General features: G+C 41.7%; 1 protein-coding gene across 4 annotated transcripts in view; it reads right to left on the reverse strand.

Moving 5' to 3' along the window:
* The window catches only part of TPK1 (thiamin pyrophosphokinase 1), a 512,817-nt gene extending 487,070 nt beyond the window's left edge, over nucleotides 1-25,747 (reverse strand). For all 4 annotated transcript variants that reach the window (XM_075062600.1, XM_075062601.1, XM_075062602.1 and 1 more), the window contains exons 1-2: nucleotides 25,343-25,747; nucleotides 24,593-24,649 (exon numbers count right to left, since the gene is read on the reverse strand). In XM_075062600.1, the coding sequence (XP_074918701.1) occupies nucleotides 24,593-24,635 (43 nt within the window). In that variant the 5' untranslated portion in view covers nucleotides 24,636-24,649; nucleotides 25,343-25,747. The remainder of the gene's footprint in view (nucleotides 1-24,592; nucleotides 24,650-25,342) is intronic.
* Between the last annotated feature and the right edge of the window lie 720 nt (nucleotides 25,748-26,467).

Here is a 26,467-nt window from a genome sequence, read left to right on the forward strand (position 1 = left end):
TAATTTCCCGTTTTGAAAATATTTTGGAAGAAAGATTCAAAATTGTCAAGATGTTCCATTCCGACATTTTCTGAACAAAAAATTCCAGTTTTGTAGTACAATACAACTTGTTTAGAAATTTAAGCTAGTTATAGTAAAAATAAAATAAAAATAAGAGGTTGAAATCAAACCAAAACCGTATGAAATTATCTAAATGAAATATTTCAGATGACATGAGTCTTTCTGCTTCAGTGCATGGCTTATGGGCTACAATATGGACCATTTTCCCCCCTTGGTCAGCATGTTTCCTTTATCCTTGATCAGTCTCACCCCTTCCATAGAGAATCCCTAGGGGAATCTGGGATCCAAGAGCAGGCAGGGGCCCCTGACTGATTCAGGCCTCTGCTAAAACATTTTCCTCTTTGGGAGCCAGTCTAATGTCTAGAGCAATTACATTTCAATAGTCAAAGCACTTTAAATCAATGACCCTCTTCTGATATTCTTTTGGAATCTCAACCCAACATGAAGGCAAACAGACAATAGAGAACCCAAAAAGGCTGAACATTCAAAATGGAGATTGCAGCTTGGTAAAGATACGGAGTTCATAATCTCACACAGCATTCATCTATTGTACAGATTCTCAAATTGCCACAGATGCCTATTCTGTGGTCTTCCTGTGGTCCACAGGAGCAGGGACCCTGCTTCTGTGGACTGCTCAGCTGCCTAGGAACCATCATTTTTCTTTCAAAAGAAACAATGCTGTACATTTAAATCACCAGAGTGCAGGGCCAGCGCTTTCATTTAGGCAACTTAGGCAGTCGCCTAGGGCGCCAGCATTATGGGGGGGGATGGTATTTTGCCGGGGGGGGAGGGGGGCGGCAGGCGACTCCGGTGGAGCTGCAGCAGTCGTGCCTGCAGAGGGTCTGCTGGTCTCGCGGCTCCGGTGGACCTGCGCGCGGGGCACCGAAATGCCCTGGCACCGGTCCTGCCAGAGTGATTTATTTGATCACTTGATATATAATCTTTTATCCATTTCCACGACACAGACATAGTAATTACTAACCGTGCTAATAATCTCATTCTCATAATTGTTTTTATTTTTTTTCAAATCCAACTTATGCACAACAACATTTTATTTAGTTCTACATCCATCAGAAGTTACAAATTGATTTATTTTTAACAATTGTATGATAGGTGGAATCTAGAAAAAAATGGAGACACCAGTTCCAGATTTTTGAGGAAAGGGGTGATTTTTCAGTTTTAAGCCTATAAACTATTGCAAGGATTGACTTGTAAGTTTCCAGAAAATTAAATATTTACTAAGAGAAATTTTTTCCTATAAATATAAATATTTACTAAGAGAAAATGGGGTACATTTTGTAATGATCTTCATTTATTGTAATGCCTAACAAAGTGATTTAAAATCCAGTCCAATAGAAAAATAGAACACAAACTTTAACTATGGATGTTAGTGTGGGTGTGGCTTCCATGAAATACCACCTTCATAAATGAACGATTCCCAACATGCTTTGAACACACTAAGGCCCCAATTTTGCAAACTCTTATATGTGTGCTTAACTTTAATCCCAGGAACAGTCCTTCTGAAGCCAGGATCGGGGCATACTACACAGACATGGATCACTTACTTAATCCACAAATGAAATGTAGTCAACTTCCGGAGTGGAAAATGGCAGGCGATTACCAGTGCACAGCAAGACTGAGTATTGTTAACCCCAACCATTCAAAAATCATGAGTGAGACCCGAGAATGTAATATCCATAGCTGAAATTTGGCCAGGACACCAGAATAAACATCCCTAGTCTTGCAAGAAGTGTCATGTGATCTTTAATATCCCAAACTTACACTGATTGTACATCATTTCAAAAAGGTTACTGGAACATCAAAACTGAAAACTGTATCAATATCTAAGTCAAAATTAAAACACTTTCTACCTGAATGGAAATCTAACATTCCCAGCTAAAGATATTAAAGAAAGTTATTTCTGGTGGCGATGAGAGTGGTGGAGCACCATTACTTAACTGTCATTATGTACCATGTAGAATTAAGGAGGGAAAACAACATGTTTGTTACAGCCAAAGAATACTTTAGGTGATAAACCCCATTTGTTTGCAGCATCTGTTTGCTATCTCCCAAGACTAATTATTTCTGACCAATTTAACAAAAAAAAAAATGGTAATAAAATGCCATTAAGTTACTATGGGCAACTTAATGTTTATATAGACTTATATTCCTGTAAAACCACTAAACACATCAGGCATTAATGAATGGAAAAATAACAAAAGATTTTAATTTAGTGCTATAAAATAACAGTCTATGTATTTTAACATTTCAAAGATTCCTTTCCCAATTTTTAAGATCTGTTTCCTCCGAATTCTGGAATTGCTCCATCAATAGGAATCCCCTGGTTTCTAGTGATGTTTAGAAAAGATCATCAACTGATAATACTTATTTTGTTAATTCTCTTCAGAAGCTTAATTCTTAAAGAAAAAATTCAATACAACTATAAAAATGCTAATTAGAAAAGTTTTGGGAAAATGCTGCAGACTTAATACCACTATATGCACAGGAAATTAATTCTGTAGATGATGTGGAAAAGATGGCTTATAAAGTTAACGAGATATTACTTAAGGCAAGAGAAACAATTAGGCTATTAACAGTGAAGATAAACCAAACATTGTGCCATCAAATATAATGAAACTAATTAAAAGTGAAATGAAAATTAAGACATGAATATGAACACAAAACCAAATGAGATAAACGGGAAGAGTTAACAGACTACAAAACCCCAACTGTGCTGTAACGGGTAGCATCTAAAAAAGCTAAAGCAGGAGTAGTAGAAGTTGGGTTTTAGTTTTCTGTTGTGTGGTGTTGTTTTTCTTTATTTCTTTGTTTGCAGATGCCTAAATAGAAAGATCTGTTTTCCATTGGTGTTTTTTGGAAGGATAAAAGACATTTTTATGGACATCAAAAATAAATGATCTTCCCTTCTCAAAGACAGGATATACCGTAATTACTATAATGAATTCTGAGAAAGCAATAAGCTGTAATGTACCCTTAGCTAATCATTATGAACAATATACAATGTGTAGGGATAGATTCTCTTGTCAGATATGCAGGTATACAACTCATATGCTTAGGTGACTTTACAAAATAGTATCCTGTCATTGTAGAAGTGCAACAGTTGCCAAATTACATTACTAGAGCCCTGCAATTCTGCGGATATCTGCAGACCATTTTTGCGGATCGCAGATCAGACGGAGATACAAATTTTGTATCCGTGCAGGGCTCTACACATTAGACCTAATTCTGATCTCACTTACACTACTTTTTAAGTTGGCAAAACTCAAGTGACTTCATTCACTGGAGTAAATGAGATCAGTATTGGAACCTTTGGCCCAGCAAACTAAGTTTCCTACTTGCAGTGCAGCAACCAACTTGGATTCCATGTGGCCCCTTTAGCAACGTAACAAGCATACTTTCAAACGGAGGTTTGTACAGAGAAACAAAGCTTTAAAAGCTTTAAGTAGCCATGAAAATTCAACCCTCTTGACTGCCTCCAACACATCTGTCATAAACAGATGGTTAAGGGTTACTGTCTCTTTTACCTGTAAAGGGTTAAGAAACTCAGTGAACCTGGCTGACACCTGACCAGAGGACCAATCGGGGGACAAGATACTTTCAAATCTTGATGGAGGGAAGTCTTTGTTTGTGCTGTTTGTTTTGTTCGTTGTTGGCCCTTGGGGCTAAGAGGGACCAGACGTACACCCACCTTTTCTCCAATCTTTCTGAATTAGTCTCTCATGTTTCAAAATAGTAAGTAATAGCCAGGAAAGGCGGATTAGTCTTACTTTGGTTTCTTAACTTGTAAATGTGTCTTTTTGCTGAAAGGATTTTTACCCATTTGCTGTAACTGTGAATCTCTGGCTGGGGGCGGGGGAGTCCCTCTAGTCTATATGAATCTGAGTTCCCTGTAAAGCATTTACCATCCTGATTTTACAGAGATAATTTTTACCTTTTCTTTCTTTAATTAAAAGCTTTCTTTTTAAGAACCTGATAAGATTTTCTCCTTGTTTTAGAAACCAAGGGACTGAGTTTAAACTCACCAGGGATTGGTGGGGGGAAAGGAGGGAAGATGGTTAATTCCTCTTTGTTTTAAGATCCAAGGAGTTTGGATCCGTGTAAGCCTCTCAAGGCAACCCAGGAAGGGGAGAGTCGAGGGGGGAAAGGAAAGGGGGATGGTTAATTCCTCTTTGTTTTACCAAGAAGTTTGGATCTTGGGTTCCCCAGGGAAGGTTTTGGGGGAACAGAAGTGTACCAGACACAGACTTCTGGCTGGTGGCAGCGTTACCAGATCTAAGCTAGGAACTAAGCTTAAAAGTCATCATGCAGGTCCCCACTTCTTGAACCCTAAAGTTCAAAGTGGGGAAAAAACTTTGACAACATTTAACCAAACTCTTTTTAAAATGTACACTGTCCTCTTTTACATCTCTTCTTAAAACCCACCTATGTCATGATACCTAAAAAATACAGAATAATGCTTAGGTAGCCGACATGCTGTAACCACTGCATGTCACACTGATTTTAATTGTCTCACTCTTATCTTGTGCTCTCCTTTGCCCATCTTCCTCACTTGTTGTCCCTCATCTTAAAATTTAGACAGTAAGCTCCCTGTAACAAGGAACATCTTTTTTATTATGTTTGTACAACACCTAGCACAATGAGGCCCTGGCCTTTAGGCACTACTGTAAATAAAAAGGTAAATAATTATATTTACAATAACCACAAAACCACTCAAAAGGGTAATTGTCGCAGACACGCAGAGAAAGACAGGTCCTGATAACAAAGACTGTCATCAGGCTATTTTCCAGTAATAAGGGGAGAGGGGACATTCCCTGACTAACTGCAGGATATGCAAGGATGTAATGATCTCTCCTTCAGTTCAGAACCACCTCTTACTAAGTTAGGCTGTCAGCAATATCGGGCAATGTCTTGCAATTTACTTGTGTGCAAACTATTCAGTTATTAAAGAGAGGTGACTTGATCACAGCTACTTATACGTGGCAAAAATATGATAATAGGGAGCTTTTCAATCCAACAGATAAAGACATAACAAGATCCAATGCCTAAAAGCGGAAGTTAGGCCTAGTTTACACTTAAAACTTATACCATCATAATGATCACTGTGAAGGTGTGAGGGGGGGGCAAAAAAAAAAAAATCACACATGCCCTCAGTGACATAGCTATGCCAGCAAAATCCTCAGTGTACACTCAGCTATGCTGACAGAAAAGGCCTTTTGTTGGCATAGGTAACATCATTCAGGGTATGTTTACCCCTAAAACGCTGTAGACAACACAGCTACAGCTGCACTGCCGCAGCACTTCCACACAGACGCTCACTACAGTGATGGGAGGGGTTCTCCCATCGCTCTTGTGAGTGTCTACACTGAAGCAATATAGCAGCATAGCTATAGCTATAGCTGTGTTGCTGTAACATTTTCAGTGTAAATATGCACTTTTAAAAATCCAGGGGGTTGGGGTGCGGGAGGAGGTGAGGGCTCTGGCTGGGGCTGTAGGCTCTGGGGTGGAGCCGGAGATGAGGGGCTTGGGGTGCAGGGGGGGGCTCTGGACTGGGGCCGAGAGGTTTGGCGTATGGGAGGGGGCTCTGGCTGGGGCAGGGGTTTGGGGCATAGGAGGAGGTTCAGGGTACGGGCTCCAGGAGGGAGGCTAGGTGCAGGAAGGGCTCAGGGCTGGGGCTTCCAGCCAATGGGAGCTGCAGAGCCTGCGCTCGGGGAAGGGCAGTGCACAGTGTCCCCATGGCTGCCCCTCTGCCTAGGAGTCAGAGGGACATGCTGTCTGCTTCCCAGGAGCTGCGTAGAGCCAGGCAGGAGGAGCCTGCCAACCCTACTGCACCGCCAACCGGACTTTTAACGGTTCGGTCAGCAGTGCTGACTGGAGCTGCCACGGTCCCTTTCCAATCGTGTGTTCTGGTCAAAAAACAGGCACCTGCTAACCCTAGTCATATTCAGCCTTGAAATAAGATGCAATTTCCTACAAGTCAGGGTAATTAAACACTCAGATTTGGCCTGCCCCCACTTCATGATCAGGGCAGGCAGGTCAAACCTGAGCAGCACTGAAAACCTTGCTCTGGGTCACAATATCTCTCACAAGTGTTTGGCCCACCCATTCCCCATCATGACAAGGGGAGCAAGCCAAACCTGAAGAAGTCCTGCGACATAGCCCACTAGATCACAGCGCCACTCATTCAAGTTTGGCCACGATTCCCGCCATAGCAGCATTTTGTTTTATCCTCTGGGTTTCATTTTAGTGTGTATTATTTTGCCTTTACTAAAAACAAAGGGCTCTACTCACTGGGTTCTCTGGCTGTACACAGAAGTACAGTGTTTGAAATTTGGCAAACAGTTCTATTAAGGACACCAACAGGGAACACAATTTAAGTTAAGAGAGCGTCTTCTATGCTGGGCCTTAGGCCTGATCTACACTAGGGGGTGTGGGGCAATGTAAGATACACAACTTCAGCTACGGGAACGGCGTAGCTGAAGTTGACGTATCTTATTTCGACTTACCTCCCGTCCTCATGGCTCCCCCATCGACTCCATTTCCACCTCTCACCCTGGTGGAGTTCCGGAGTCCACGGGAGCGTGCTCGGGGATCCATATATCGTGTCTAGACAAGACACAATATATCGATCCCCAATAGATCGATCACTACCTGCCGATCAGGCAGGTAGTCTGGACGTACCCTAAAGGGTTAGCTAGTAGGCTATTTCTGTTTCTCAAAGAAAACAGGTATGACCTTGAATACTCACAAAGGGACTAGATTTATTCAGTAAGAAGGTGGTTCTGTTTTCAAACAACCACTTTGTAGAATAGAAGTAGACTTCATAATCCCCATACCATCTGATGAAGAACTCACAGTTTTGGAATCAGAAATTAAATCAGGCAAGACTGGGGAAGCCATCAAGTTCCTGGCAAACAAAAAAGCCACGGGACCTAATGTGTTCCTGTTGAAATTTTATAAAGATACTGGCTGACAAAATAATTCCCATTTTATATGTTTGAATGAGCCCAGTCACATCTGCTCTCTTGCACATGCTAATAATGTGTACTTAGAAGTGAAAACTCCAGCTTTCCAGCCCTTTGGCTTTGTTTTTAAGGAAATTAAATGCCAGGTTTAACAGAGGACACAATGGAAGGAGGTTGGATAAGAGGGGGGAAATAAGGGATGATACACTAGTGAAACTCCATCCACAGTCCCAACTCCACTCTGTCTTAAAAGTAGTTGGATGTTTTTGCCAAAAATAATCAGCATTTATAACAGGGTTATGTAAATATTTTTTATTAGTTTTCAGAGTCAACACTCATTTTACACAGAAGTTTGTACCCTTGTAAGGTGTGCTGTACTAGGCTAAGCTATCACTGCATTGGTTCACGTTCAACTAGGCACAAAAAACTTAAGGTTATTAAAGGTTCTGATTATTCCCAGTCTGGGCACCCATATCTCCCACTGACTTCAATAGGAGTTGCTGGTGTTCAGCTTCTCCCAGGCTTTACGTATGTGACTATCTTCATATGTTTAAAACTCATGCTTTTCAGTATCACATACTGCCGTTTCAGTGTCTTCAATTCAATTTTGAATAAAGTCTTTTTTTTTGGTCCATGACTGATGTTGAATTTGTTAGAATTAGCAATGTTCTAATACTACAGGGATGTTTTAAATGCCACAGAATAACACTCATAATCATACTATTAATTTAATAATAAAATGATAATAAATAGTAATAATAATAATAGCTTTTCATCCAAACACCTCCAATACATTTACAAAGGTGGATAAAATACACTGCCTGTGGAGCTACTGATGCACAGAAAAGGTGTGATTGTAGCACAGGTACACAGGTCCATGACAGCTTTAATCCAGCTAGTGTAGGTAACAATAGCAGTGAAGACATGGCAGCACAGACTTCAGCACAGGCCCGCAACTCAAATACGTACCCAGGGTCCCCAGTGGGCTGTACTGGGGCAGGGAGCTCATGCTGAGTACATGCCACTATGCCTTCACTACTATTCTTACCTGTGCTATAATCACACCTTCATTTAGAGCTTATATGTACCCTAAATGAGGTGCTTAAGTTCACACAGCAATACAGTGGTAGAGTATGGAAAGTACACTTGACACCCAGTATCATCCATCAGACCATCAGTATATAAACAAAATGGTGTTATTATGATTCTACTGTATAAAAATGAAATTCTAATTTGATACGAGTTTCCAAACATTTTTTCTTTCTATGTGCTATACTGACACAACAATTTTCTATCACTTTTACTATAACTGGATCAATTCAGTTGTCGTCAGTTGTATTCTATTCCATGCTGTGCACCTTCAACACAACTATCAGTTACATTCTGACAGGACACAGCAAAGAAGTTGAACCTTTCACCATAATTCTCTGTAACTCCCTAAACTAGTTTTCTTCTTGTGATTTCTGTCCAACAACTCTGCTGCATCATGACCAGACAGCAGCAGCCAAAACAAAACACACAACAGATTGGCTTGAAATAGAAAAGAACTTTGGTGGAATTGCTGTTTTTCCACATCACATCTGTTCAACCTTAATACAAAAAAAAAAAAAAATAATTTGCCTTACTCCTTATAGTGACATTCAAAGGGGTGGAAGCAGATGTTATAATTTACAGTAGAGTTATGTCATCACTATCACACAGGACAAGGGATTGCTTCAAGAGCTGATGAGCCAAACAGATAAATTTAGTGGGAAATTTAAAATCCCCTTGAATATTTGAAAATAAATGGAAATGGAAAAACTCTGTGTCCACATGGAACCCTAGGGAAAGTCAATGGATTCTATGCAGACCTGGAGGTCTTTGTGCAGCTTATTTCAACACTGGGGCCTAAAGTTTAATACAATTCAAAGTCTTATACACATTCAATGGAACAGTGGCTAAACGTACTGAAACATTAATTGACAGGTTACAAAATGATCCAGATTCATGCTTCTAAACTTCCCTCTTGCTGCTTTACCCACTTATCTGTCATGATATCTGTCAGTATTTGATGGTATATATTATTTGTCAGAAGCCCCTGAGCACCGCTCTGCTGGCTTTTTGCAAGTTCATTTTCCTCAGCTACACATAGCGAGAGATGTAATCCTTTCCTGCACCTTTATGACCACTGACATCCATCTTTTTCCTCCAAAACTTCACATTGAAAAATTTTCAGTGCAACTACTCTATCTGTGCCCGAGCGTACACTGTATCTCTCCTATTGCTCCCCATTGTCTTACTTTGGAAACATGACCGCATTATTTTAGGATCTGGTGCCGATGCTAGCACATTTCAGACCTTAAACCCATTCAGTTCATGCTATGCTCTCAAAGGAGACTGGCTATTTACTTCTATCCTCTGAGGAAGCTCATAGCACGAATGACAAAATGTCAAAAATAATTAGGAAAGCTAGTTCTATATACCCCACAAAGAACAAAATGTCTCTTTTTGTCCTTTTAGCTGTTTGTTTGTTTTTTTAAGAAAAATTTTTGGCCTTTGCCATCCAGCAAATAAATACCATTCCTCATATCACTTAAATGTTGCCTGTATTCATTCCTACAACCTTTTATTTTTGTTTAAATTCTGTTCTCTGACATTATCCCTTGTCCTCTACATTCATGTACATCCATCTGTAAAGGTGCCAGGAGAGAGGCTTTGCTTCCCCTCCCCAGTGAAATCACCTATAATTCTGGCTACTCCAAAAATGTGCGATAGCTTCATGGTATATAGCAGTTCTGAAAGCACTTTCTCTTTTTCCAGTTGTGTTTTAGGTTATGTATACACTACAGCTTAGGCTGATATAAGTTATATCACTCAGGCTGCAAGTCCCGGGGGCTGGGGTAATTAAGTTGATGGGAGAGCGCTCTCCAATCAGCTTAAGGCGTCCACACTGTAAGCTCTGCAGTGTAGCCATAGTTCCATTTTTATGGACAACTATTAACATTTGCCACAACTACTTAGGCGTTACATTTACAGACAGAAGGTGAGATACAATTGATGGTGTGAGCAGAAATGCCTCTCGATGCACAATATTAGGGAAACCGTTATAGGGACATAACCCATTTCTAATAACAATCATCTTTTTGTTATGTTTAGTAGGTAAGGGGTTTTTTGCTTTGTTTTTATTTAAAAAAAAAAGGAAAGAAAAGCAAAAGCAACAAAAAACCCAAATATGAATACTATGAGATGAGGCTGACTCACCTGTTTTAAATCCACACCTAATTCATAAGAATTTTCCATGGGACAGAAGTCCATCATGTACCTCCCTTCAAGTACTGCTTTTGTGCTGCCACCAATTATGACCTTAAGCTAAGTAGAGGCCAATCATTCACCTTATTCACTCTCCCTTGTATCAGTTTAGTTTATGGATAACATGATTCACAAAGGCAGATCTCATAGATAACTGTTATGTCCCAGCTCACTGGGAACCCTTTAAATCAAGAAACTGTGACTTCTTAGAGCAGCACATTATTATATAAGCAGTATTGACTATGTCTGTGTTGTGGGAATATTCATTCACACTGTAAACTTTCAGGGTAACATCCGAGCTCGTTTTCCCAGTTTTCACCCTCTAAGTCCCAACCTAGCATGCGTTAGGATAAGGGTAAACTTTGGGAAAGATTTTGTTAAGGATTTTTTTTTTCTCTATTTGTTCAAAGTCCCATTTAGGAACTTAGGATGTCCCAGAAAAGCAGAGTCAGACTCTTTACAAGCAACTTTGTTGACACTATGTTATAAATGAATCTTTGTATTATAACTAATATGTGCAGAATAGAACCCATGAATCAGAAGTCCATTATCTAACACTCTCCTGCAATGCATTTACTCACTTTAGATCAGTGGTTCTCCAGAGGTACATGTCAGAGGTCTTCCAGGGGGCTATATAAAAAGCCCTACTGAAGTCAGTAGAAACTAAAATTTCATACAATGACTTGTTTATACTGTTCTATATACTATTCACTGTAATGTAAGTACAGTAATTTATATTCCAACCGATTTATTTTATAATGATATGGTAAAAATAGTGTGCTGTGACACCTTTGTATTTTTTGTATGAAACTTGGGGAACACAAGTCAAATCAGACTCTTGAAAGGGGTACACTAGTCTGGAAAGGCTGAGCCACTGCTCTAGATACTCTATCTAATGTATGCAAATATGTTAAGTAAATGCTGAATATCAGTGGCAGTGGTGCTAAAGCAAATTTACCTCAGGAGATTTTGCCATCTGGTGCACCTCACCATACACCCCATCATCTCCCATATCTCACCCTTTACTTTGATCACATGGAGCCTCAGACACAGTCTCAGTAATTCCTATATTTGCATACCTTTAGTTTTATCTCTGTGATTAACCCTGTTAGAAATCATGTTTGGACAAAGCAAGTAAGTCTTAAAAATGCAAATTCAGAATGATCTAATGTAAGGCTTGATCCTGCAAACCTTTTTCATGCATGATTGTTCTTCCCACTTCTTTGCCTTTTGCAGCCTTCCCCACTGGACAAACAATTGGACTCATAGATTTTACACTTTTTTTTTTTTAACCAATTCTTTGTGCACAACATACATATTCTCCTGCAAAGATTAACCATGCAGATGGGAATGGAAAGGGAGTGACAGAATACTATTAGTAGCATCCTGGTCACTGAACTTACTGCAGCACAGAAAAGGCTACAGAAGCAATTGAATACTTTTTGTTGAAGGATTATGAGTACCTGGTGATAATCACTGGGCTAATGATGTAATTGGCAGTAACTGAGTGGATGCAAGTAGGACAGGAAGCAAGGAGAACTCAGAGGGGAAGCTTAGAAAGTGAGCTGTGCTGAGGCTGCATGGAAAGCTCCTGCTACACCAGGGGTCAGCAACCTTTCAGAAGTGATGTGCCATGAGTCTTCATTTATTCACTCTAATTAAAGGTTTCATGTGCCGGTAATACATTTTAACGTTTTTAGAAGGTCTCTTTCTATAAGTCTATAATATATAACTAAATTATTGTTCTATGTAAAATAAATAAGGTTTTTAAAATGTTTAAGAAGCTTCATTTAAATTAAATTAAAATGCAGAGCCCTCCGGACCGGTGGCCAGAACCTGGGCAGTGTGAGTGCCACTGAAAAGCAGCTCATGTGCCGCTTTCAGCACGCATGCCATAGGTTGCCAACCCCTGTGCTACACGATGCCTGTGGCACGTTCAATGTGTAAAAGCCCATAGGCTTAAAAGATAGATATGGTGAAAGGAAAACAGCCTGGGCAAGTTTATGACCATTAGGTGACAGAAATAGGCTAGACAGTGTGGCACAATGGAGTAGCTGAGGGAATGCCCTGTGACAGGGTGAAAAACTAATGCAAAGATACCCAAGGGTAACAACAACATTCAGACTACAAAGCTTAAAACGTTTGTACAGTCAAAACATTCCAGCTCTTTATTTTGCCACCTAAATTTACATTTCTTCTCTCCTGTTCTCATTTGCATCCTGTAGGCTGTGTGACTGCACTACTTTAGATTTCAGTTCTTTTGTTAGCGCTCTGAACCCCTCACATTTATTCAGTTCCAGCTTGGTTCTCAAATGAGACTGGCTATTTATTTCAGTAAATGTATTCAGTAAATTTCAGTAAAATTGGGTGAGAAACTGAATAGTTTGGCATAATGGTTATATAAGTTCAGCATAACTATTTCCATTACTATCTACATTAGGCTTTTTCTTCCCCTCACGGAATTTACAATTATTTATAGATAAATAAGGATACAAACTACGGATATAATATAAAAAGTTTTCTGATATCTCACAATAACTGGCAATAAATTCAGCATTATACGCACAACGGCTTATTGCTACAATCAGGTTTTCTGACTACTTACAGGAATCTTAACTGATCACTACTGCTTTTATATTTTTACACGTATTGTACATGTTCAAAATGTTGAGAAGAAGGACAGTCATATGGTGAAAAGTTCCTAGACTGAGAGTCAGGAGAGCTAGGTTTAACCCCCAGCTCCATCAAAGAATTCCTGTGGGATCTTGGGCAAGTCACTTAATCTCGCCTTTCATTAATTCCCCATTTGTAAAAATTGGGATAATATTCCTTGTTCTCACCTTGTCTGTCTTGCTGTGATGGAGCGGCTGCCCCTCATTGGCAGAAAAGGGGTTAAAAGCAGTCCTAGAGAGGCTGTGCCAGAGGCAGCCAATCAGGGTCAAACAGGCCCATATGAAAATGGAGATGAAGGACAAAGGCTGGCTCTGCTGGGAGCCCAGAGAGGAAGGACTGTGTCTCTGGAGGGCTGAGAGAACTGCCAGCACCCTGGAAAGAGCAGTGCTGTGAGCAGAAACCAGGAGAGCTCCTGTCTGGCTGCTGGGGTTTGCAGGCTGAGGCAAGGAAAGTGGAAGCTGGGGCCTTGAGGAAGCGGCCAGACAATTCACTGCAGTAGCCACTAAGGGAAGTGGCTCAACAGCAGACGGCAGGTCCCCCAGAAGGGGGGAGCATAATGTGTGGCATGGCCAGAGGGCTGTGTCGCTGAAGAGGATGCCGTGGTTCAGGGAGAGATGTGGATCCTAGAGCAGGAGTGACAGCGGCGAGCAAATATGCAGAACTAATTCCCAAGACAGCCAGCAGGAGGTGCCAGACTGGTGAGCAAATCCCATTACACTTGCCTATTTAGACAGCAAGCTCTTCAGGGTACGGTATTCTCTCACTATGTGTTTGTACAGCACCTAAGTACATCTGTCCTTGGTCTAAGCACTACCACATTATAAATAATAATATATAGTACTCTCAGTCTAGGGACTTTTAATCATATGACTATCCTTCTTCTCAACACAGCATACATACAATTGACCAAATTCTCACAAGTGGTCGTCTTCAGCATAAACACCCTCATGACATGAACATCCTGACCCTGGAAGCCTTTCATTTAGTGCATCGAGCAAATTTATAGGATCCAATGAGTCAAGTCAGCTGCCCAGGGCCTTGAGATGAACACCCATTCTGCTTTGAAATCTCAAACACATGGGTGACATTGTCTTGTTGGTCCAGTTTGGTGAATTGCTGCAGGTGAAGGCCAATCTGGTCAGGCAAGAAGCAATGCACACTGACATGGCTATGAATCCAGATAAAATTAAGTCTTTGGCCATTACCATCAAGCAGCCTCGAGACCCAGATTACTACCAACTCAGTATTACCCTATCCGGATGGGACATCGAGCAGATGGCAACTGTCAAATACTTCAGCGGCACCACAGACTGTACTGGAGGATGCATGAAAGATTGCTGCTACACAAGTGCCCCTGTTTCTGCCTTGTTTTGGTCCTTCAGCTTGCTAGGAAACTGCAGATCTATAGAACCAGTTACACCAACTTCACCTGGATTTGGATTAGTCCCCATAAATTTATGAATTGAAACTGTGACCTTGTAACAGGGTAGCAAACTAAGAATGTGAAGAAAAGCAGGTCCTTCTTTTCAGTGACCCATAGGCTCAAGTGATAAAACACTGAATTAAGAGTCATGCTGGTAGGTGGGCACGACCATCTTGTATCAGGACATGAAGAGAACCATTAGGGAGCTAGGAAAAAACAAGGAAGTTCAAGCAGGAAGCTTAGGTTAAAGTTTATGTTGTACTATTGTTTTTGAGTTACTATCAGCACAAACCCCCACGAACGAGGTGAATTTAGCCCTTAAGGGTTTGATCTTAGACCTACTGAAATCAATGGAAGAGAGCCCCTTGACTTCAGGATCAGGCCCTAAATCAAGATCTGTGCACTTTGTTGAAGGAGTCAGCCTGTTTATGGCCCTGCTCTTGAGGTCCTGGGAGTGAAGAGGAAAACAGCACATTCTGGCTCTGAGAATTTAAAGGAAGTGTCAATTTAGAAATAATGTTACTAATAACAATTACTAAAGATTATTAACCCTAATGACATTTTTCAAATTCCAGTTTACTCTTCCCTGTTTAGGCTTTTCATTTATTTTTTATTTCTCTCCATTTGAACAATGAAAAAAATAAAAAAAAGTCAGTTTTTCTTTTGTTTCCAGCCTGTTTCATTTTTGGGTTCTCATCGCTACAAAATTTCAGTTTCAAAGACTTCAAGCAAAAGCCTATCTGATTATCAAAACATTCATAGAATTATTACTATTGGTTTTGTCAAAGCTTGTTTTTTTCAGAATCTAAATTTTGGGTCAAGGATGAAATGACAGAGCTGGGCCTCATTATTCCAGTTTTAAACCAGTTAAATCAGTTACACCAGCTTAAAACTAGACTAATGAGGTGATAAGTCAGACCCATTAATTTTAACAGCAAAAATGTCAGGAAATTCAAACATTATGGTTCCTGCAACAAAAATAGTGAAGCTATATTAAATATATTGTTGCCTCTTTAACGATTGGTGGCTGATTTGGAGGGCTTGTTGGTTTCCCATCAGAGGAGAAATCTGAGATACAGGATCAAGGTTTTTTTAACCTAGTATAATTTGTTTAATTACAAAGTGTACTCAAGTCCTATAGAAAAGGAACAGAGATCGTCACAAACTACACAAAGGCGAAACCTCAGCTAGAGTACCACACGTCAAGTTTCTGCCAAGAAGCAGCTCCTTTGAGCCCTGTCTCCCTAGCTCTCCTATTTAACACACTTCCTTTTCTTGAGGCTACGTCTACTATGTACACCAGCAACGCACCCCTAGTGTGGATACAGTGTATACAAGCAAAAGCCCAGTTTGGCCAGTATAACTGTATCGAAACTAACGTATTTTTCCTGGCACAGCTACGTCAGTCAGGGATGACTCCTCTTGACACCCCTCATTGACACAGCTATGTCAGCAGAAGCTTGTATTGTAGCCACGGGGTTTTTTCACCAAAGAACCCCTAGGCAAAACCACTTGCAAGAAGCACCAGATCTCAAAAAGATGAGTCTGAAAAATAACTCTCCAATTGTATGGCCATCCGGCAACACAAACAAACCTCAAGAAATGTTGGAGTGCCCATCCAAAGGAGAGTGCTTTAATAGACACAATCTGTTTATTGACTATCTGGGTGACTGGGGTTACAGTATGTGGTGCCTTTAACTCTTTCTATAGGAAGTTTCCTGCTGTGCTTATATATTAGCAACTCATGATATTAACATCTTTTGCTAAAACAATATTTACCCCTTTTTAAAAAAGAAATGCGTCCAACTCTTATCACAGAAGCAACTAAGTACTTCTGAGACAAATTACAATCATACATTTTTCCAACTATTCCACTCCCTCTGTGGCTGCCAAAAAAATAATTTGTTGGGGGAGAAAACAAGAGAAGTAAGAGTAAAAAACCCCAGGAAAATCCTAAAAAAAAAAAAAAAAAAAAAAAAATAGAGGGGACATCAAAAAAAAATTAAATAAAACCTGAGACACCAAAATCCTGCTCCCATTGAAATCTGTGGGAATATAGTCAGTAACTTTAATCGGAGGAGGATGTGGCCTGACAGACAGGCCTTACATCATACCCTGAAGCCTTCCAGATGTAGGTTCTGGCAGACAATCCATGAAGACAAGTTACAAAGGCAGGACACTCTACTGAGAAAATGCTGCTGGCGTTTAAAATATATATATATATCAATTCCAGGAAATGACAGCAAGAGCCTCTCAGTAGCAATTGGGTATAGGGCAAAATACAAATTTAACAGCGTTCCAAAAATGCTGTTTGTAGCTATCTATATATAGCGTAGCTGAGTGAATGTTGCTGAAGAAAATTTAACTTTTCAATTTCCTAACTTTTTAATGATGCAAACTTAAAGATGCATTAACATAGTTGTTTGCATTCATCAAATATAGAAGTCACTTGTCCCAATAGAATCCTCTATTCACATACACATGCTGGAACACATATGCATACAAAAGATGCTTTTTAAACAACATTTTCAATTTACGGAAAGACATAGGCCAAAATAATCAGATTTGGATGTCTAAAAGTGGGTGGTAGCTCTGGGCCATGATGGTGCTGATGAGAGCCATTTTAGGATATAGATAGGAGGTGTAGGAAGGATAATCTCTTTGCCTTTAACATTCGTTTGAACCTTAGTCCAAAACAGTACAGCTCGTCTGACCTTTTGAGCATACTGCAAACCCCATCTATTTGGACATGGGGTTAAGAACAGTGGGGAGAGGACTCATCTATGGCAGTAGGGCTCGGTGGGTTTATGCAGAGTAAAGATAATTGTTTTCTTGCGGTATTTTGTACTGGGTGAGATCTGCCACTACTTTTCTTTTTTTATATATTTTTTTATTTTAACTGAACTTCGTCCTTAATAATTGCCAAGGAAGCCTCTAAGATAGGCTTCTTTTAGTGTGTTAAATTGAGCTACATTTTCACTAGCAACTGAAAAAAAGATTTCTGGACTAAGCTGTCAATCAACAATGTTGTTAGCAAGAGGCTGGCTCTTAGATCCATGCCTAATAAGCTTATTAAATTTGGAAGCCAGTAGAAGGAGGATTACCAACCATACTCGGCAGCCTGATACTGTGTTTTTCATTGAATGGGGGAAGAATTATATTTGTATTAGGTTTTAGTCTAAAACTTGGGCATCAATAAACATAAATGTGATCAAGTGCAACATTTTAACTATCCAAAAACTTGCACTGAACAGGGGCTAATGGTCTTCACATGTACAAGCTGAAAACAGATAACAAATACAAGTATTGTGTTTTGGGTGGGTGGGGGGGTTGAGGGTTCTGTAATTTTTGGAACCCAAGACTTTCAAGCCTGGACCAGTCACCTCATATAGTTTTTCCTGTGCAACAAATTTACCACATGTTCCTACTTCATATTCAACTTCTACTTTATTCAGACTGGGTTCATATTTGCAAACAATTTCTTATATTGTTTCCATATTCAGATATCAAGCCTCAGTGTGGACTTGTATCTGAAACCTTTATGCAGTTTGTATATGATTTTATAAAAAGGCTGCTGTGAAACAATAATAAATATATCTTTAAAAACATTGTGGAGAGCACCAACTGGACTAAGGAAAGAAGTCAATATCCTTCTGAAAGCATGGTTGCTTCACTGACTTCTGGTCCTTTCAGCAGGGCCATTATACTGTTATGAGCTAGGTAAAACATTTTTATGGGTCAAGTTAAAACCTTGTTAAAAATTGTGTGTGAATGTACCGTTCATTTAAGACAGTGGTAAGAGATATTTAAGGAGTCACATCTAAAACAGAGAGAGCACAATGGAGTCTGCCCAGAAATTAGCAACATGTGAGAGAAGGGTTTTTCTGATCAGGAGGGTGAGTGTAGAAAAAGTATAGCTTGGGGAGATGTAGGGGCAGACAAGAAACTGAGGAAGACTCCGAGGCAGGAAGAAAGCCAGCACAAGGCCTAAGCAATAGCCTGTAAGAAGGGGGAGACCCTGGAGAAGCCTAGTGGACAGTTTTGGGTCTAGTGCTGGCTAAAGAGGCTTAGGGCTATAAGAAGATGTCCCATTGTGTGGTTCCGCCTGTGTTTAGGGAAGCAGGACTTTGTACATTCTTTGTAAATAAATAAGATTACATCATAGACAATACCAGACTCCAATATCAATTTTTACTCCCAACTGGGCCATCCCAGGACTCCGAACTTTGACTAACCACTTAGAACACAAGAATGGCCATACTGGGTTAGACTAAAGGTCTAGCTAGCCCAGTATCCTGCCTTCCAACAGTGGCCAGTGCCAGGTGCTTCAGAGGGAATGAACAGAACAGGTAATCATCAAGTGATCCATCCCCTGTCGCCCATTCCCAGCTTCTAGCAACTTACCTTTACACATTTGAGTTATAAGATGATGAATAAAAATGTTCTTGCCCCATCTAACACCATTTTTTGAAAAAAAGATTAACAGCAGAAACAGTTTCTATTCACTTGTTTGAATGGTAAAATTCTCATATAATTCAACTGTTAATTAAAAACATTGTTATTCACATGTTATATCACTTCCAATACCAGCAGTGGTTTTCAACCTATTCACCACTGTGGGCAGCATCCAATACTACATGTATGGCCCTGAAGATGTCACATGGGCCACAGCCATGTGCTGATTGGGCCGCAGGTTGAAAACCACTGATGTATAGTAACTCTGTTAGAAAATAGTTTACCCCTGACTACACACAACATTAAGCTATAGGGTGGGGGGTTTCAGGTGATATAATACACTTATAGAGCAAAGTTTAAGTGACAAGTGGCTAGTCAAATTTCAGGGTCCGGGGAATGGTGCAGTTGGGAATAGAAATCAATGATGAAGTCTGGTATTGTCTTGGGTGTAATCTTAATTATTTACAAAGAATGTAAAAAGCCCTGCTTCTCCAAAAGCAGGTGGAACCAAAAAACAGGGGACAGCAGAAACAGTTTCTATTTCTAATTGGTTAATATGCCATCTGTAGCCCACAATTATTGCACCTTTTTCAAAAATCCCACATAGTCCTCCTTGCTGTTCGCCATCTCTGACAGAAGCATTGAGCCTGCACAGCTCTGCACAGCTCTGCACTACTGTCATAAGCATTGCAAGCACAGGACGCATGATACTCCGGTATTTGCAGAGCCACAAGGAGAACCAAGAACATGATGATTTCTGGAGAACAGATCACCATGGGACATAGCAAGAATCAATTCAAGTGTGTTGGTGGAGTGCCACTTCTGGGCCCGAAAAACTGACTGCTGAGCACTGACTGGTGAGGAGGGAATTGCTCAGTTGCATGAAACTATAGGTACAGTATAGGGAAATAGCACTGAGTACAGTTACCATTTTCCACAGGTGGGCGTGATTTTAGCTGGTATCTCACTCCTGAAGGTAACAAAGGCATCGAGAGCACAGCTGCTCGGGCCCGTGTGCAACTCACCTGTCTACTGCAGTGGTGCATGCTGAAGAAAGTGTCCTACTGCTGAGGAAGAAATAAGACAGCCCTCCCTAGACCCTTTGGGAGAGGACTGCAGAGTACCTCCATAAAAGTTTCATTGAGATCTCTCAGGAGGATTCAAGGGACATCCCTGTGCATGTAAACAAATTGCTCCTCATGGCCTCCACTTCCTAACTCTGCAAGGGAATGGAAAGCCTATAACAACTCTACCTCTTTTTTTTATACCGCTACCTCTTCTAGGAGCAAATCAATGAAAAGTCAATAGCTGCATCCTGCTAAGTTGGGGTTGCCATCAGTATCATTGTAACGGGAAATACAATTACACACTTTCCTGAGGTTCCTTCCCCTGCACTGGGCTGACCCATGCTCGACAAACAGGGCTGATTAGACAGTGGTAAAGTCTCAAAAAGGTCCTGGCTCATGACATAGGTAGATTCCTTGGTCGCATGTCCCCAATCCTCCTCTTCTTCCTCCTCCATCTCCTCCTTGCTGTTTAGGCCAGGGACCTGTGGTTCGGGCTTCTTGAAAGTATCCACTGTGATCAGCAGGACAGAGGTGAGGTCTCTCCAAGTATGGCACACTGTAAAAGCAGGATGTCTACGGCTCAGCACCAGAGTGACTATAAGCCTCCCTAGCCTTCTGATATGCCTGCTGCAGTTCCTTCACTTTCACGCAGCCCTGCTGCTGATCTCTGTTGTACCCCCTTCTCCTGCATTCAGTGTGCAAGTTGCTCATAGATGCTGATGTTTCTATGGCTGGTCCATAGCTGTGCTTGCACAGCTTCTTCTCCCCACAGGCCCAGGAGAACCAACACTTCCTGCCTACTCCAAGCTATAGAGCATGTGGCCAGCGTGGTCAGCTAAGCAGCTGTATGAAAGAATGGAGAGCAGCTCGGTATGCTTGCCAAACTGGACAATCAGAGAAGGCATTTTAAACATGTTGCAGGGCTTTACAGGGGAGGGGGACTTTTCAGTCTCTGTGAGCCCTGGACAGTGGAGTTCACAATTGTGACCAGAGCAGTCAGTGCTGGGCATTGCAGGACAGCTGCTCGAGGGCTATTAGGGTTGACATAAGTAATGTAGCATCCACACTCGTGCTATGTCAACCTCAATATTTCACCCATGGATCAATGCTTCTCAGGCAGCTGGTGTTACGATGTTAGTAATATTGTTGGGAGACAAATTTTTAGTTTAGACAAATGCACAACTCAGTCGATGCAAGGTGCCTTATGTCAACCAAACTTTGTTGTTTAGACCAAACCTAAGGTCTTGTGGATTTATGGAACAGCAGTCAGGTTGCACTGTAGCTTCCTCCTGCTCTCCTTCCCTTAAATTTAATGCATAACTTCATAGTTCCTGTGTACAAACACAACTATACTGCTATATAGTTGTAAAACACTCTTTATTCTCTCCTGTGGCTTGCTTGTGACATACAGGTGACCTTGCTTTAACAGAACAAAGCTCTAGTTTCAAATGAAGGGGGCGGGAAAGGATGCAAAGGGTTATCTGCAATAAATGGATATTTCAGCTTTACAGACAGTTTACCTGGCGATATTCTTTTAAAGTTGGAACAGCTTTGGCTCATTTAACTGTAGAGAGTGTGATTCCAGACACCAGTGAAATAACTATAACATCAATATAGCCCATATAAACTTAAGTTTTAAGAGGTACTTAAATAATCATCTTGATAAAACCTCAAAGCCCATTCAAGTTGATGAAAAGGGTAAAGAGACTATCAAAGAATACATCCTTTTCTGAAGGAATCAAATCCAAGTCCCAGCTACCACCCCTGGAACTGGTGTGGTTCTGATGCGCAGTGGGTATGGGGAATATGATATAAGGGAGACAGCCCCTACAAATGGCTCACACTCCCAGGGCGAGTGCAAGGATCAGTGTCGCGCGTGCCCTAGAGGCAAAACTTCCACTTGCACCCACCCACTCCCGCTCCCCCCCCCGAGATCTGTGGCAGCTCTTCGCCCCTCTCCAACCTGAGGCACTTTCCCCCACAGCTCCCCCCCTCCACCCTGAGGCACACCCCCCCCGCAGCAGCTCCCCCCTGGCCTGGGGAGCCATGCAGCAGCTCCCCGCCGCAGCTCACCTCTGCTCCACCTCCTTCCCGAGCATGCTGTCACTGCTCCACTTCTCCCACCTCCCAGGCTTGCGGCACCAATCAGCTGTTTGGTGCCGCAAGCCTGGGAGGGAGAGAAGCAGAGCGGGGCAGCGTGCTCAGGGGAGGAGGCAGAGTAGAGATGAGCTGGGGTGGGAAGCGGTTCCCCTGCATGCTGCGCCCCCCCTTATTTGCTGCAGGTGGCCCTCCCCATGCCCCCCTGCCCCAAGTCCCTCCGCCTAATGCTGATGATGACCAGCCAAAGATCCGGTCGTCACCAAAGGACCTGAATTGCCGCCCCCCAAATGCTAGCGCCCTAGGCGACCACCTAATGGGTTGCACCGGCCCTGCACACTCCCCACATGATGTGAGAAATAGTTTCATGGAACTCTTTGTGGGTCGGGATAGAGAGCAAGGCAAGAGGATTCTCTGCTATGCAGAGCCTTCTCCTCTGCAGGAGGGCCAGTAACGAAGTGGCCACAGGGAGTTACCTTGCTGGTGGACTTGAGCAATGAAAGATGTGTCTCTCTCTTTCATCCTCCTCATTTGGCAGAAGTTATGAAATGGCAGAAGTTGGCCCCCTTAAAACTAAATAAGGTCAACATTTATGCTGTAGATGAAAGAGCTTTTGTACATCAAAAAGTAAAGTTTGAGTTACACGTGAGAACAAACAGAAATCCAGTGTAAATTATGGCATACAATGCTCCACGACAGAAATATTGCTGAGTAAGTGGACCTAGTATACCCTGCTACCCAAAGATTCCAAGTACTAATCACGTGAAGGCCTGTCTAAAGCATACAGCAGCACACCAATGTTAAGGAGACAAAGGCACGGTATGGAGCTCTCAAAGTCCACTGTAATCTAAGTTTAGTAAAACTAGTCTCACTGCAGAACCCACAATGGGCAATCTAGGCAAAATACCAAGGTCACCAAGCCACACAGAAAGGTTATAAACAAACCATAGGAAGGAAACAAAGGGTGGTACACTGTAAAAGTCCCTAGATCTTTTAGAAAAATAAAACAGAGCTGCTTTTTAAACGAGTTCACAAACTGTAATGTGACAAACTTATGAGCCCCATGCATTTGCTGTATCACACTTGAACAGTTATGTATACAATCTACCTCACGCCACACAGCTGTGCCGCAGAATCTAAGTTTTCATTTTTAAAAAAGGATCTAGGCCCCCTAAGTAACGTCCCAAATGTGAAACAATGGAATACTGTCTGTAGAGACAGAGTGTCTCAGAGAAACCCACTGAGTACCTCCCCCCTCCCATTCATTGCAATGGAGCATTAACTGATGCCTACCACTGACATTTTAAATATCACCATTTGCTATGCCTTCACTGCCAAAATAAATGTTTTCCATTTCAGGATGACTAATGCACCTTAGCTATCCTGCTAAAAAATCCTAGTGAAGACAAAGCACTGTAGTTTTACACTGAGATAACTAGGTGAGGCCCACTGTGTGAGTTGGAGGGGAGTTGTGGGGGAAGGGGAGATGGTACAAAATATATCGGAAGGACAGAACAGGTTGCGCTGGTGTGGGAGTGGCACTACATGTGAAAAGAAGTGTAGAATCAAATGAAGTAAAAATCTTAAATGAACCAAACTGTGTCATTGAGTCTCTACGGATAGTAATTCCATGCCCTAATAAGAAGACTACAGAAGTAGGGACATATTACCCACCACCTGACTAGGATGGTGATAGTGACTGTGAAATGCTCAGGAAGGTTAGAGAAGCCATTACAATAAAAAACTCAGTAATAATGGGAGATTTCAACTATCCCACATATCGTCTCAGGCCAGCCTCCTCATCAGCTTTAGGCCTTGTCTACATATGAAAATTTTATCAACTAAACTAAAGGTGGCGTTTTAAACTGATTTAGTTAAGCCAGTACAAATCCTTGTGTAAACACTTTTACGGCTCAAATCATTTATCTTATTTCCATTTAGTTTAAATGGATTAGGAATCAGTTTGAAATATACTGAAATAAGTGTCTACACAGGAATTTGCACTGGTTAAACTAAATCGGCTTAAAAGCAAATCTAAATGAAACCAATGCAACTTTCTAATATAAACATAAATTGGTGCAGTTTACCCAAGGCCTCAGGCTAACAGAATATGATTTGAAAGGGATATAGTTAATCCAGTGTAAACTCAGGTGTGCGCACACTCTTATTTCAGTTTAAGTTAAACTGAAATAGGCCTATCTTAAACCAAAATAAGAGTGTGTACACAGGCACTTGCACCAATTTAACTCAATCTGTTTAACACATTTTTTAAATTAATATGGTACAACTTTGTACCCCAGTTGCACAACGTGCCCCCTCACTTTACCTCAAGGGATGATTCCCATCACAACAACATCAAATTGGCTCTACTGGCAACAAATGAAGGGGAATGTTAGGCCTTATATTAACCTTTCAAAATAATAGATAATAATCAAGCTGTCCTTCAAACCAAGAACCTAATTCTTAATGTTGTGCACACAAAATATGCTTATTTGCAGGGTAAAAACTCTTGAAAGAGATTTAAATAGTAAGAAGAGGTACAATACCAGTGGGAAGGAGACATTCCAGCGGAGTAAACTCACGTTCCATAGCTTATTAACTTTCTGCTTGTAAAAAACAAAAAACACAGACAACAATGTGTTAAAAAGATTCCAAGTTCTTGCAAACCTCAGCTGTCAATTAAACCTCGCTTATTTTATTAGCATATTCTTGAAAAAGCACAGTTCAAGTTTACTCTGAGGGGAGGAAATGTACAGACAAATGTTTGTTTTCCAAAGAAATAAACGAACAGCTTTAAAAGCGTTGTAGGCTGAATTGCGGGTCACTTCCAGCACGCAGGGCGAGTCCGTTTCACATTTGGCTCTTGCCAAAACCTGATACGTTTCGCCACACGGCGCCAGCGCCTAAAGCCAACGCAGAGCGGGACAGGAGCAGGAACCGCGAGCATCCTCTATTTGCTGAGCTGAAACAGCTGCTTTTAGCTGCAAACTCGGCTAGCAAACTGGGAGGGGGCTCCACGTTTAGCTCTGAAAGGCAGAAGTGAGAAGAGGAGGCAGAGGTGTGGGGGCTATCTCCCCTAGGAGCCTGTACCCCACTGAGGGGGACGGGTAGGTCTCCCCCCGCAACCCCCAGGGAAGCAAAGGGTGACAAGAGGCGCCTTGAAGACAGCAGCAATAGCGGGGGCTTCTGAGCACGCGGGTTTCAGCCTAGGATGCAGCAGCAGCATCTCCCCCTTCCCGTGCTTGGTGCAGGGGGCGCTGGACAGGAAGGGGGAGCGGGGCGCTCGCGCCGGGTACCTGAGACTCTGTTCCCTGCTGCTGCGGGGCCTGGCGCTAGGGCGGTGGCCTGCAGGTGTCCGGGGGAGACGCGAGGACAAGGGAAGGGGAGGAACGGCGATGGCATCGATTCCGGCGCCTATCTGTTGCTCCGCGATCGATTTAGAACGGCGGCAGCAGGAAGCGCGAGCGGGAGAGTGGCCAGCCCATGCAGGCAGAGAGAGGGAGGATGTGTGCAGGGAGTGCAACTGGAGATGTCCTCGCAGGCTGAGCACCTTTCTCTGCTGCTGTTGCTGACGACGACTCCAGTGGGAGCTGCAGGTGCCCAGCCCCTGCGAGATCATTCCTGGCTTGTGCATTTTAGATGCCTGACTTCAGGCACTGACCCACCTCTGTGACTTTTGGCCCACCTGGCTAAGCTGTAAAAAAAAAAAAAAAAAAAAGGGGGAGAGAGATAGCAGCTGTTTTTATTTAGGCTCTGCCCTCTTGTGTGAATGCTTTACTAATCCCACGTGGGGCACTAGTAGTTTGCACTGGCTTGAAAATGTTATATTTTTGTCTTTGTGGGGGATGGGAGAATGGGAGACATCTTTCAAGGAAAAATATTAAGCTCTACAATCAATCTGTAAAGAAAATCAGCAAGAGGACAACAGCTACAAAAAGAAAAGGGGTGCTTTAATAGCAAAGACAACTCAGATTTTCGTGCATCACCTATAATAATGTAGGCTATATGAGAACAGCATGCTGAGGAGAGTGGGAATGACCCAGTTCTGCTCCCTGTAAAAGCAAGTCAGACCAGTTTTCTACCACAACCCATGCCAGCAAACCAAAAGTCACAGAAGAAATAGGTGCAGAAAAAGAGTTGCAAATAATACAAAAAAAGCTTTTGCTGATGTTTGACTATTTTATATTTTTTTTTCAATTAGTGTCATTACTGGATGTGTGTAAAAAAAAAAAAAAAAAAAAAAAAAAGTAAGAAAAAATTGTGGGAGAGCCCTTTAGTTTTTTATTTCTCTTGAACTAGATTTGGGCGGAGTGATATTTTGGGGGAAAAAATAGTAAATAAAGCTGGAGGACTGCAAAGAACAATGTTAAAAGCATTGTATTAAGATGTGAGGAAGTACAGTTCTAGGGTTACAGATTGCA

Source organism: Chelonoidis abingdonii, chromosome 2 (assembly GCF_003597395.2).
Source record: "Chelonoidis abingdonii isolate Lonesome George chromosome 2, CheloAbing_2.0, whole genome shotgun sequence".
In the NCBI taxonomy this organism is placed as follows: Eukaryota; Metazoa; Chordata; order Testudines; family Testudinidae; genus Chelonoidis; species Chelonoidis abingdonii.